The sequence below is a fragment of the Neomonachus schauinslandi genome, chromosome 2, assembly GCF_002201575.2.
Source record: "Neomonachus schauinslandi chromosome 2, ASM220157v2, whole genome shotgun sequence".
Lineage (NCBI taxonomy): Eukaryota > Metazoa > Chordata > Mammalia > Carnivora > Phocidae > Neomonachus > Neomonachus schauinslandi.
Window position 1 is genome coordinate 171,181,578 of NC_058404.1, and position 13,607 is coordinate 171,195,184.

At 37.8% G+C, this 13,607-nt stretch overlaps 1 protein-coding gene across 1 annotated transcript in view; it reads right to left on the reverse strand.

The window, feature by feature from the left end:
* Window positions 1-8,722, reverse strand: part of KLB (klotho beta) — a 33,471-nt gene extending 24,749 nt beyond the window's left edge. Inside the window, exon 1 of the mRNA XM_021701667.1 lies at window positions 7,898-8,722. Within this exon, the coding sequence (XP_021557342.1) occupies window positions 7,898-8,722 (825 nt within the window). The remainder of the gene's footprint in view (window positions 1-7,897) is intronic.
* Between the last annotated feature and the right edge of the window lie 4,885 nt (window positions 8,723-13,607).

Consider the following 13,607-nt stretch of genomic DNA (forward strand, 5'->3'; position numbering starts at 1 on the left):
ACACTAAAGTTGTGAGCAAATAAATCTTTAGAATCCTGGGGACACATGGGAAACCTCCTGGTTCATGTATGAGTCAGGGGTAAATTGTTCATAGATTTTTGTGGACAAATAAAACATGTCGATGGATGGTTCTAGTCTTTAAATAGGCAAAGTGAAGTTAAATATCTGTGAGTCAGCATCAACGCAAATGCCTTCCATGGGCTTCAAGACGGTAAATTGTTCTTTTTCACTGAAGCTATGTAGCTGATTCATGTCATCAAACCTTGTTAGCTTGGATTCGGATGGGTAAGATTTGAATTTTGGCTCAGACAACTACTATGGAGTAAAAAAACCAAACAAACACATACAGCTGCATAACCTCAGGGAAATTTCTCTGGGCTTCGGCATCATCAGTGTGAAATGGCTATGAGAGTACCCTACTTGGCAGAGTCGACGTGCAAATTAAATGAGATAATATATGAAAAGTACCTAGTACAGTTGTGGTATGCAATATTCTTCTTATAATAATAATTATTAAGAATAGTATGATAGGATGTCAAAAAGTTATCTGCAACAATTGCCTCAATCCTCCACTTTACTGTAAGAATGAAGACCAATCTCTGTCCTTTCTCCCCACCCTACCCCGTTTCTGTGTCCTTTTGTTTGTTTGTTTGTTTTGTGTGGGAGAGGAAAATGGTGGAAGGTAGCAAGTAATGAGGCTTTTTTCTTTTTAACTCTTTTTCTGTCCTTCATTGGCAAAAAAGCTTGGGCTAGTTTTTTAACCACAGATTTAGCACAAATTAATTTTGGTATATTGTTGTCTTGTAACCCAACTTTAACAAGGTGGTTTTTAAACATTCCTTTATTTTTCTCATGAAAAATAAATCATTTCAGATGATCGTTGGAGATTTTGTTTCTGTCTGATCAACACAAGCTAAAGAAGGCTCCTGCTAGTATTTCCATTTCAAAATATCACACTTACTCTTCAAGCTATTGGTGGGGGTTTGGGCAGAAGAGGTTTAAAAATGACATTTAATCTATTTAAATGTGCCTGTGAAACACCAAAGCCTTCTTGTTCAGGGAAGCCGTCGCGGGGGTGCCTGGGTGGCTCAGCTGGTTAAGTGTCTGTCTTCAGCTCAGGTCATGATTCCAGGGTCCTGAGATGGAGCCCCATGTCTGGCTCCCGGCTCGGCGGGGAGCCTGCTTCTCCCTCTGACCCTCTCCCCTCTCATGCTCTCTCTCTCTCTCTATCTCTCTGTCTCAAATGAATAAATAAAATCTTAAAAAAAAAAAAAAAGAAAGCAGTTGCAGCATCCTGTTGGCAAAGAAGGCTTGGCTATTAATCAGGTGAATGGTGCCTTTTCACATCATAGCTGTGTCTTGAGTTTTAATACTAAATTTTGGTTAAGAATTGCAATAGTGCCTTTAAGAAGTATACTACATAAAGACAATTGTTTTAAAATATAAAATCATCTCTACTTATTTTGTTACTTTTAATTGTGGAAGTTTTCATAGTACATAAAAATAGAAAGAATAATAGAGTGAACCCTCATAAACACATCACTCAGCTTGAAGTGTCTTCAATATTCTTCAGCTTGTTTCAAGATGGGCTTTTAATGTAAAATTTTTAATAGAAACAGGCATACATAATTGATTTGCATGTTTTGAAAAGACTATGTGTTAATGCCAGAATCCATGCTGGTGTGTGTGTGTGTGTGTGTGTGTGTGTGAAATCCAATTTTATTCAATTGCAGCTTTAAATCCTTTCTAGGACAAGGTAGATCTTCCTTAAATAGAAAATAATCAATTGAATTATTTATTGAATACTTAACACATACCCAGCCTGGTGTGAGCTTCTCTGAGGGAATGATGCCAAGAAATGTTAAGACACTGTTCCTCAAAGAGGTAGAAAAACAGGGAATAAATCAAGTCATATCCCAGGCTCAAGAACAAGTTGGTGAGGCCTCGACCTCGAGCAGAGTTTCCCAACATTTCTTGTCCCGAAAGCCTCTTTCACAGTATTAAGCAATCTCTTGAATCCTGAGGAATTTGAAAAATAATTTCATCATTTGTGTGTGATATACAAAAAAGTGTTGACATATATTTTATTTTATATAAGCCTATTTTATTAAAAAATTTTAGTGATAAGTTTATTTTAAATAAATTGAAAATATTCACAAAATAAATTATGGATGTTTAAGATGCTCATACACATACACATAAATATCGGTGCTTTCCCATTTAATAGTTTTACATTATTCAAATTATTTTAATTACATAAGTAAAAGCATTTTATGACACGTTTTAAAATGGCACACTGTGTTTAGCTTTAGGACCAAATGTATTAACATGGTGTTTTCCAAGTCTGATACACCTACCTCTTTTTGCATGGGAGATGACATTAGGTGTAACAAAGATGAAATTTTTTGTTTTAAATGTTACATATTTATTTTAAGGGTATTTGGTCTCATGTATTGTAGGAATAAAATTTCCTTCCAAAATAAACATTTTAAAGAAAAACATTTTAGTAAATAATGGTACACTTGGCACTTGGATATGCAAACAAACCAAACCAAAAAAACCCAGCAAAAAAACCCCAACATGAAGTGATGCACAAAAAAGCAAACTTTGTGAAACACGATGTTGTGGCATCAAAAATGGAAAAAAATTGCTTACATTTGTTTGAATCCTTGAATTTTGATTTTTAAAAGGTACAAGCTTTCAAAAAGTACGGTTAGTGTTTTGTTCACAAATAACTCTATGAGAGAAACCATTTGGGGCAGCTCTTACAAGTATTTCACAAATAATGCTGAGCTAGTAGGCCAGTCTTCATTCTCACTGTGTGAAAAGCCAAACTAGACATAAACTAATTTAGAGTTGATCTATGCAACTTACAGTTGTGGTGAAAATCTTGAGGCAATTTTCTAAAATTGAGGCAACTTTTTTTTTTTTTTTTTTTTTGAGAGAGAGAGAATGAGAGACAGAGAGCATGAGAGGGAGGAGGGTCAGAGGGAGAAGCAGACTCCCTGCCGAGCAGGGAGCCCGATGCGGGACTCGATCCCGGGACTCCAGGATCATGACCTGAGCCGAAGGCAGTCGCTTAACCAACTGAGCCACCCAGGCGCCCAAATTGAGGCAACTTTATTAGGTCCCTCATACTAGTTATATTTCAACGTCCTTGATCTTTATGCTTCATGTCTCCAGCCAGTTGTCTATTATAGGTTTAGATCAGCGGTTTTCAGGAGAGGGAAAGGAGAGGAATTTTGCCTCCCACTTGCTGGGGACATTTGGCAATGTCTGGAGACAGTTTTGGTGTCATAAGCCTGGGGACAAGGGTGTTACTATCATCTAGCGCGGAGAGGCCAGGGATACGGCTAAACATTCTACAACGCACGGAACACCCCACCACAAAAAAGAATGATTTGGCCCAAAGAGTCAATAGTACTGAGGTTGCAAAATACTGATACCATGTAAACAGTACATGTCTGCGAAAGATAAAAATGAAAAGCAATGGGCGCCTGGGTGGCTCAGTCGTTAAGCGTCTGCCTTCGGCTCAGGTCATGATCTCAGGGTCCTGGGATCGAGCCCCACATCGGGCTCCCTGTTCGGCGGGAAGCCTGCTTCTCCCTCTCCTACTCCCTCTGCTTGTGTTCCCTCTCTCGCTGTGTCTCTCTCTGTCAAATAAATAAATAAAATCTTAAAAAAAAAATTAAAAGCAATGCAGTCAAAACTATCATGGAAGCTATTTTGTGGGGTAATAAACTGAATGACTTACCCTCTTACAAGCAAACTCATCTTCCCCAACCTCTGTGCATGTTTACTCAGAGGCTCTCAGATGTTCCCTTTTAAGGGGGAGGGGGACCTACAAATTTAAATTATCATGAATATTTATTGACTTAAAAATACAAAGAAAACAGACACCTTAATTGCCTTTACTAATGTGAAACCCTGGGGCTTTGCTGATCTGAAGACTGAGAGCAATAGGCTACACAGGCTGGAGTCTGTCTCTGGGATTTTAAAAACTGAATTTGAAAGAGAGAAATCTTTCCTCTACAAAAGACAGAATGATGCCAACCCCCAAGAAAAACAGGACATGAGAGATCTAGATAAAGGGCGACAGAGAGTGTCCTCATTACTGGGCCCATTCATCCCTGTGATTCGGTTACTGAGCCAGGAAATTGTTCATTTTTGCCTAAGCCGACTTGAATTAGGCTTCTGTCACTCACAACCAAAAAGTCCGGACTAACATACCAGTGGATCAACATAGGCAATATTTCAAGAATCAGCAATAATGCAATGAAATGTGAATTTTGAACTTGAGATTGGTTCTTTGATTGCAAAATTGAAGATAGAAATCCTAAACTACTCACTCAAACATTTCTACCTAGCATGTACCTAATATTCTGTGCTCACTGCTGGAAACACAAAGACAAAGAATAGTCTCTCCTTTCAAGGAGCTCTCAGGCTACTTGGGGAGACAGCAGAGTTCCATACGGTATGAGTGCTATGGTAGAAGCAAACACATCTTATTATGGGACCCCTTAGGAGGGACACTAGCCCTACCAGGTTAAGAATAACTTAGAGGTGGTGACTGCCTAAACTGAGTCTTGAAGGACATGAGATGGGGAAAGTAGGGAGTACAAAGGGCATTCTCACTGGAGAGAATGATAGTGATGGCAAGGTAAAACCAAAACACTTCTAGTCATGCATTATAGTGGAGCATGGCGTGCAACGGGTTGGCATTAGTGATGGACACGGGAGAGTGGCCAGGAAGGGGGCTGGAATGGAGGCCAGGGGTTGTGGGTTGAGTATCTTGGTGAAAAATCAGCACTTTAGTCCCAAAAGCTTTGGAGAGCCATTTACTGGATTTTATGCAGAGCAGGAACATGATGCATGTTAGAAATAATCACTCTGTGGTAAAACAGAGATAATAATCGTGGGTACCTGGCAAGGTTGTTGTCAAAATTGCAGATAATATTTAAATCCATGATTACCATGCTTAGAGATGGCCAAGTTAAAAAATGTACTCTCTTTCTGTTCCAAATACCGCTCAAAACTCAGAGTGGAGCATCCATTAGTAGGTATGATTAGGGCAGTTTTTTTTTTTTTTTTCACCTGAGGCTTAGACTCAGTGTAAGGTAATCACCAAATCTGCAATAAAGTTGGGATTTAAATTCCAGGTCAGTCTCAGGACTGGCTAGGCCATTCAGGTTTCCTCCAAACCAGGACCCTGCCAGACGATACGGAGTTTTCAAGGTTATCCTGGAACTAGAAAGACCCCAATAGCCACTATGAAATCTTTTCAGTGTCTGAGGATTGGGGAATAAAGTGAATTGAGTTTTATATTAGGTTTTTTTAACTCAGTAAGATGTGTGAACTTGGACTAAAAACGAATCCTCAAGAATGCTGCTTCTGGGTCACAGGCGGCAAAATAAGAAGAAATAACCTCATTGCAACATAAAATATCAAATTAATCTTTTCCATGTTAAAGGAAGAACAGAGAAGGAACAAGTGGGAAAAATGAGTTCATCTCAGGCTACCAAACCATTGCAAGATTTCTTTCTGGAGTTATACGTCCCTGGGCTAAGAAGCATATTTCACTTTCTGACTGATTTCAAGGGACCCCTTACACTCCTTATTTAGGTGAGTGATTTAGAAATTTTAAAGAGATAGAAGAAATTATTTGGGAAAGGCAATAATTAAAAATGTAATCCCTCAATTTAAAACAATACAATTTCTTTCACTATCAGAGAGTGCTAATTTTGTGTAAAAGGCAGAGTTTATCTCGAATTAGGAGAAAATGAAAAAACATCTGAAAATACAGCATTTTATACGCTAAGTTTGAAAGCAATGTCTATTTGTTAGTTACAACTTTTTCCTGTGTATTTTTTTATCAGATAGCCAGTTTTCAAGGCTTTAAAATAACCACTAAAACATATTGTTCATGAAAATTCCAATTGTTAACGTTTTTCCAGGTAATCGAAAACTTTTCAACAATTGAGAACATTTTTCTTTATAAGAAGGTTAAATAAACATATATGTACATGTATTTGCTTATTTAACTTTAAAAAGACTATATAAAAGACCACCAATAGTAGCTTCCTCGAGGTTGAAACTGTCAGGTAGAGAGGGAGAGAGGAATTTCACTTTTTCACTTTATACCCTTTGGTACAACCTGATGTTTCTCAATCTACACAAGCATGTAGTATGTATGAATGCATACATTTTAATAATTTAAAGAACTAGATAAAAGGAATACTTTTCTAACTTATATATGCATAATCTTCATAGTAAATAGCTATAAGTTTTCTCCCCTTTAAGGTCCTACTTGCCAAATCACAGTACACCCTCACGTTAATCATATGTTCTATAGACAACTCTAATCAAAGGTATGGAAATGACCTTGAAATCATAACGCAATCTGTTTACTGCAAAGGCAGATGTGACTGACCCATAGCACAACACACATGTATAATAGCCCAGAAAGTTCAAAAAAAAAAGAAGCGTGGAGATGGGTGGGTAGATAGTTTTGTATGTACAAATTTAGACACGGAGTAATTTTATGTTCCTATACATTTTTTCTACTTCTACACATTTCACATTCGATTATCAAAAATCAAATTACTCCTCCTAACACATTATGAAACACTACTAATAAAGTGTCTTCATTTTCAAAGCGTAACAGGTGTCCAGAGTAATTTATTTTCCCCAAGGAAACTATTTGACTCAAGAAGTTTAACCTGATTCTAGATATTAGCCTCAATGTGAAGTGAAGTCTCTTTAAAATCCCTGAAAGGGCGCCTGGGTGGCTCAGTTGGTTAAGCGACTGCCTTCGGCTCAGGTCATGATCCTGGAGTCCCTGGATCGAGTCCCGCATCGGGCTACCTGCTCAGCAGGGAGTCTGCTTCTCCTGCTTCCCCCCTTTTGTGCTCTTTCTCTCTCTCACTCTCTCTCTCAAATAAATAAATAAAATCTTGGAAAAAAATAAAATCCCTGAAAGACTGCTCTTTTAAAAACATTCTTAATAAAGACATTCGGTGTTTAATTATGTTGTCATTTATAAATTAATTCATTTAATCCCACTAAGCTTCCGTTTCCTTATCTTTAAAATGGGGATACTAATAGGACCTAGTTCATAAAGTTATGATGAGGATTAAATGTGATAATGCACACAGAATGCTTAATATAGTCTGTGGTACATAATAAGCATCCAACCAATATTTGCTATTATTTTGCTTACATTTTCACTATTGTTTTAGTAATTTTAACATCTTCCAACATTAACTCTAGCTCTTAAAACATACTGAGTACAGCATATTCTTCCCAGTTTTTATATTACTAATTTAATTTTAACTCTTAGAACAGCCTCATCTTTTCTGCCATGTAACACAGATAAAACCAACTGTGAAATACATTTATCTCAATTCCTATATTTAATATGTATCAGTTAATTAACATGTCTTTAGCTTATTATTGCTAAGTATCACTAAGAATAGCAATACTAACAACAAATGGTGATTAGAAAAGGTCACGCCATAAAAAAATTCTGAAATGGCTGCACATTGTCAGAAAAGGGTTTCAGCAATTAGATTTCTAAAGTACTGGTTTTTCACAGAATGAAAGTAAACTCATATTCTCACACTCTAATGTATACTTGTAGATTTTAAGAGTTAAAATATTGTAAAAGCACAACCTTTAAGGAAAATAATTGGCTTAATACATTATCAAGAGCTTAGACAAATAAAACACGACCTGAAGGGTGAAATTTGAGGCTAGAACTTGTGAGTTAGACTACAATTAGTTGAGCTGATGTCAATAAAAAAGAATTATTTAAACACAAGATACATTTCTTAGTGTTTCTTTCGAACTCCTGCTCCTTACATTCTGGAGCTATTACAGGAAGCCAGCCGTACAATACCTTGATGAGGTTGTGTCCCACAGTGTAGACAGCTGCTAAGTCTCCCCTCTCTCCAGGCGCGTGCATACCTGTCCCGTACCCATGCCAAGCAATTAGATATGGATTGTGAATTGTAATCCAATATTTGACACGGTCCCCAAACATCTGGAAACAGTAGGTGGCATAGTCATTGAAGATATCTGTTATGGTTTCATTTTTCCACCCCCCATATTTTTCTTGTAGCGCCAGAGGCAAATCCCAATGGTATAAAGTCACCACAGGTTCAATGTTTCTAAATACTAAAGCATCGAGAAGAGTATTGTAGTACTGGAGACCTTTTGCGTTGGCAACTGCTGCTCTCCCATCGGGGAAGAGCCTTGGCCAGGAAATTGAAAATTGATAAAAAGAAACTCCGATAAAATCCAGGGCTGATAAGTCTTTTTCCAGAAAAATGTAACTGTCACTGGAACTATTCGTGCTGTTGACATTTTGAAGGTGTGTTTGGATGAAATGATCCCATATAGAGGGTCCTTTTCCATCTGTCTTCCAATTCCCTTCCACTTGAAATGCTCCAGTCCCAACTCCCCAGAAAAAGTTTTTAGGAAAAGTGTCATAGAGAAAGAGCTGACTTTCATTTACCGGACTAAAATGAGGAGTTTTAGACCATATAGCTCTTCCATCTCCAGAGAATCCAGTTACAGCTCTTAGGAGAATAAATGCCGACAGGATGACAGATCTTTGCAGCCCGCAGTTGCACATTGTTTTCCTATAGTGTGTGTTTCTTTCATCGGTGCTGAGGAAAATCCATTCATTCCCTGGAGATCCAGCCGCACAGCCTGGCTTCATTTGGTACTAACTGCTCGCCTGTCTTATCATCGCTTCAGTAAAAGCTTGTGATTGTAAAGCTCTGTCAATGATTAGCTTGAACTGTGAGACTTAGGATGGGTCATGGGGAGCAGTGCAATTTGAGGGAGGTTTCCTTCCCTCTTACTATGGGAAAAGTGATATGAAAAACGCATCACCCATAGTAGTCTGCGTAACTAAAACATAGATAAACAATGAATAAAAATGCCATATTCCCTCTGGAGCCTTGCATATGGACCCAAATCTTTTCTGAATGTTTGAACGTTACTGAATAAAGTTTATACCTTTTCTATGTTCCTAGTTTTTGAGTGGTGATTTTATTATTCCACGTTTCAGGAGAAGCAAAACAAATAAGTAGCATTCCTATATGCCGATAATCTAGAATTAGAAAATACAATAAGGTGCTACACGTCCACAGAAATTATAACACATCTAAGAATAATCTTACCAAATGCTACCCATGTTAAGACAATTATAAAAATGTATTGATAAATTTAAGAGAAATGAATGAAGAAGTATATAGCACTTTCTGGGTGGAAACACTGAATATTTTCCCATTTAATTTATACATTTAAGTGCACTTTCAACCTAAATCCTCTCATCCCAAATTTGAGTCCAACAAAATTACTGTGAAGGTTCACTTGACAAATAGTCGATATTTACCAAAAAATAAAAAATAAAAGAAAAAACCCTGAAAAAGAAAATAGTGAAGGCATAGACTACCTTTAGATATGAAAACATAAAAAAAAAAAAAGCACAACTTAGCATGATTCTGGAATAAGAATAAAGAGAAAGAAAATACTGTACAGAATCCATAGCCTCCAGACAACTTTATAAAAATTTAATCTTTTAAATATCTGAAGTATCCCATACTAAGGAAACGCAGAGTGGTTAATAGTTTGGCCTCTGGAATCAGACTGCGTGGGTTTAAATATAGCTGTGTGACTAAGGACAAGTTACTTAACCTTTCTGCACCCCAGTTTCCTGTTAAGTAAGAAAACGCACTATACCGGCATCTACTGCATGGATGACTGTGAGAATTAAGTGAGTTAATACATGTAAAGCACTTAGAAGAGACACTGACTGACCCATAATCAGTGCTCAACAAACATTCTTATTTCTATGTGAAAAGGAAGGATTATTCAGAAAGGGATGCTAAGATTTAGCATAAAAGATGCTATATTCTGGCTCCTGCCCACATCTTAAACTTCACTCCTCCTCAGTTAACTACACGTAGTACGCTTCCCTTCAACCATAACAAACCACGTTGAGTAAATTGGACACACGTGGAGTGCTCGCAGCCTGTGTCTTGATATCCGTGCTCTCTGCGTAGGATGTGTCCCCCCGCTTCATCTAGCTCAGGTCCATATGTTCTTCAAAATGGGGCAGTATCGCCTCAAAAAAAAAAAAAAAAAAGCCTTTCCGGCTTCCTAATTTGTTTTGAATTACTTATTTATTTAAATTAAAAACATTTACAGTTTATTCATCCTCTTGTGAAACATCTACACAATCAGTGTAGTCACTGCAGAATCTTTGCTCCTTCTGCATCTGATCCCCAGCACCAACACTGGCCTTGGCAGTCCCCCTGACTTTCTTCATTTTGTTTTTGCATTCCTTTCATGGCTTCCTTGACGTCTGTTTTTCTCATACCGGCCAAGTCTGTATCTGGGTTCATTTCTGGAGGTGTAATTCAATAAATCATAAATCAGGCTAAAGTCAGTTGTCTTCCCATCACCAAAATAGGCTCTGGATACAAATACAAAGATGATATCTTGTGTAGTCTTGTACATTTTGGCTAGTTTTTCCCCGAATTTCTGTCTTAGGTACTGTTGTATTCCCTGGCTGAAGTAGTCAGTCGGTCATGAACTTCCTGGTCTGGATAGTAACCATGTCGCTCATGATGGTGGTTGATCCTCAGGCAGCCAGAGAGGAAATCAGACAGTTTGATTTGATATAGATGTATCTCCTTGTTCCGTGTTCCCGTGGCAGCCCATACTTTCTCTGTTACGACACTTACCACACAATAAATTTATCTAAAGATTTTATTTATTTATTTGACAGAGAGAGACACAGTGAAAGAGGGAACACAAGCAGAGGGAGTGGGAGAGGGAGAAGCAGGCTTCCCGTGGAGCAGGGAGCCCGATGCGGGGCTTGATCCCAGGACCCTGGGATCATGACCTGAGCCAAAGGCAGATGCTTTACGACTGAGCCACCTAGGTGCCCCTACAATAAATTTATCTATAACTCCTGTTTGACTTAAATTTCTCTCTCAGTCTCTCTTTTCTAAAAATAAGGGCCATGACTGGTCCCTATAGACTATGTGGGGCCTAGTAGTCACTAAAGTTGAATGAATGTGCCCATAGTATGTATACCTCTATCACTGCATTTATCACGTAATCCTGGAATTGTTTGTCTCCTCCACCAGCCTGTAAGAATGTCTCTTATCTAAATTTTTATCATCACTTATCTGAGTAAATGCTTAATCATTAAATGAATGAATGGAGTTGATGCAATTAATTCACTATAAAATATTTTTTCCAGATTTGTTGAGATATAATTGACATGTAATGTTGTATTAGTTTAGATGTACGGCATAATGATTTGATATATGTATGTATTGTGAACTGATTACTCAAAATAAAATTTTTAAATGTGATAATTTATACCCTCACAAATATATTTAATTAAAAAATATATAGCTACAGAAACCTAGGAGAAAAATGGAAGCAAATATTAAATTACATAAATATATAGTTTATATAATGATATTCATTTACTTATATATGAGCTTATATAAATAATTTAACTATAATTAAAATATATGGAAAAATTTGAAAGGCAAATAACAAACTTGGAAACTATTAGAGCAAATCTAGAAGGCAAACGGCCAACTTTTTATTATGTAAGTAACTCAGGCAAATCAATAAGAAAAACACTCTAAATTAGAGAAATGGCCAAACAACATGAATAAAAAATATGCAAAAGAGGAAGTGTAACTGTCTAGCTAAAGAAAAAAATTTAAATAACCAGCAATAAAAAAAAAACACATATAAAAATAACTCTAAGAGTGCCTGGCTGGCTAGGTGGTAGAACATGCAACTCTTGATCTCGGACTTTGTAGGTTTGAGCCCCACTTTGGGTAGAGAGATTACTTAAAAATAAAATCTTAAAAAAAAACCCCATACTCCAAATATTTTCTCTTATTAAATTAGCAAGAATAAAAGTAAGTGATGAAAACTGCAGTTAATGAGAGTGTAAGACATTGCTGATTAGAACATGAATCTGTACAATACTTAGGGAAAGCAATTTTCCAATATATAATTAACCTTAGATTTTTTCATGTCTTAATTCAGTGATATTAGAAATTTATCATAATAAATCATTCTAGGGGTGCCTGGGTGGCTCAGTCGTTGTGCATCTGCCTTTGGCTCGGGTCGGGATCGAGCCCCGCGTCGGGCTCGAGCCCCGCGTCGGGCTCCCTGCTCTGGCGGGAAGCCTGCTTCTCCCTCTCCCGCTCCCCCAGCTTGTGTTTCCTCTCTCGCTGTGTCTCTCTTTGTCAAATGAATAAATAAAATCTTAAAAAAAAAAATTATTCTAAATACATAAAATGCTGTAGGTGTAAATATTTTATAGCAGTGTTATTTATGACAGTAAAATTTTAAAATTATTTATTTATTTATTTATTACTATTTTTAAAGATTTTCTTTATTTATTTGACAAAGAGCAGCACAAGTAGGGGGAGCGGCAGGCAGTGGGAGAGGGAGAAGCAGCTCCCCACTGAGCGGAAAGCCTGACACATGGCTCAATCCCAGGACCCTGGGATCATGACCTGGGTCGAAGGCAGATGTTTAACCAACTGAGCAAGCCAGGCACCTCAAAATTTGAAATGATTTAAAGATTCATTCATAGGGGAATAATTACCAAAGGCATGGAATATCCATTTGCTAAAACATCATAGAGTCATTAACATTTTCTTTTTTTTTAATATTTATTTACTTATTTTATTTTTTTAAAGATTTTATTTATTTATTTGAGAGAGAGAGAATGAGAGACAGAGAGCATGAGAGGGAGGAGGGTCAGAGGGAGAAGCAGACTCCCTGCCGAGCAGGGAGCCCGATGCGGGACTTGATCCCGGGACTCCAGGATCATGACCTGAGCCGAAGGCAGTCGCTTAACCAACTGAGCCACCCAGGCGCCCCTATTTACTTATTTTAGAGAGAGAAAAAGAGAGGGAGAGAGACAGCATGAGCAGACAGAGGGAGAGGGAGAGAAATCATCAAGCAGGCTCCTCACTGAGTGTGGTGCCCAATGGGGGCTCGATCCCAAGACCTTGACATCATGATCTGAGTCAGATGATGGCTTAAGTGACTGAGCCACCCAGGTGACCCTGTCCTAAACATTTTAATGTTACTAAATATTCTTTGAAAATGTAGGGGTGCCTGGGTGGCTCAGTCTGTTCAGTGTCTGCCTCTTGATTTTGGCTCAGGTCATGATCTCAGGGTGGTGAGATTGAGCCATGTGTTGGGCTCCACACTTAGCATGAAGTCTGCTTCTCTCTACCTCTCTCTCTTCCTCTGCCCCTACCCCCGTTTATGCTCTCTCTCTCTCTAAAATAAATAAATCTTAAAAAAAATGTTTAGGATAAAAAATGAACTGGGGGCACCTGGGTGGCTCAGTTGGTGTGGAGCCCTGTGTCCAGCTCCAGGCTTAGCCCAGAGTCTGCTTGTTCTCCTCCCTTCCCCTCTCTTTCCCCCTCTGCCTCTCTGCACATACATGCATGCTCTCTGTCTCTGTCTCTGTCTCTCTCTCTCAAGTAAATTAAATAAATAAATAAATAAATAAATAAATAAATAAATAAATAAATAAA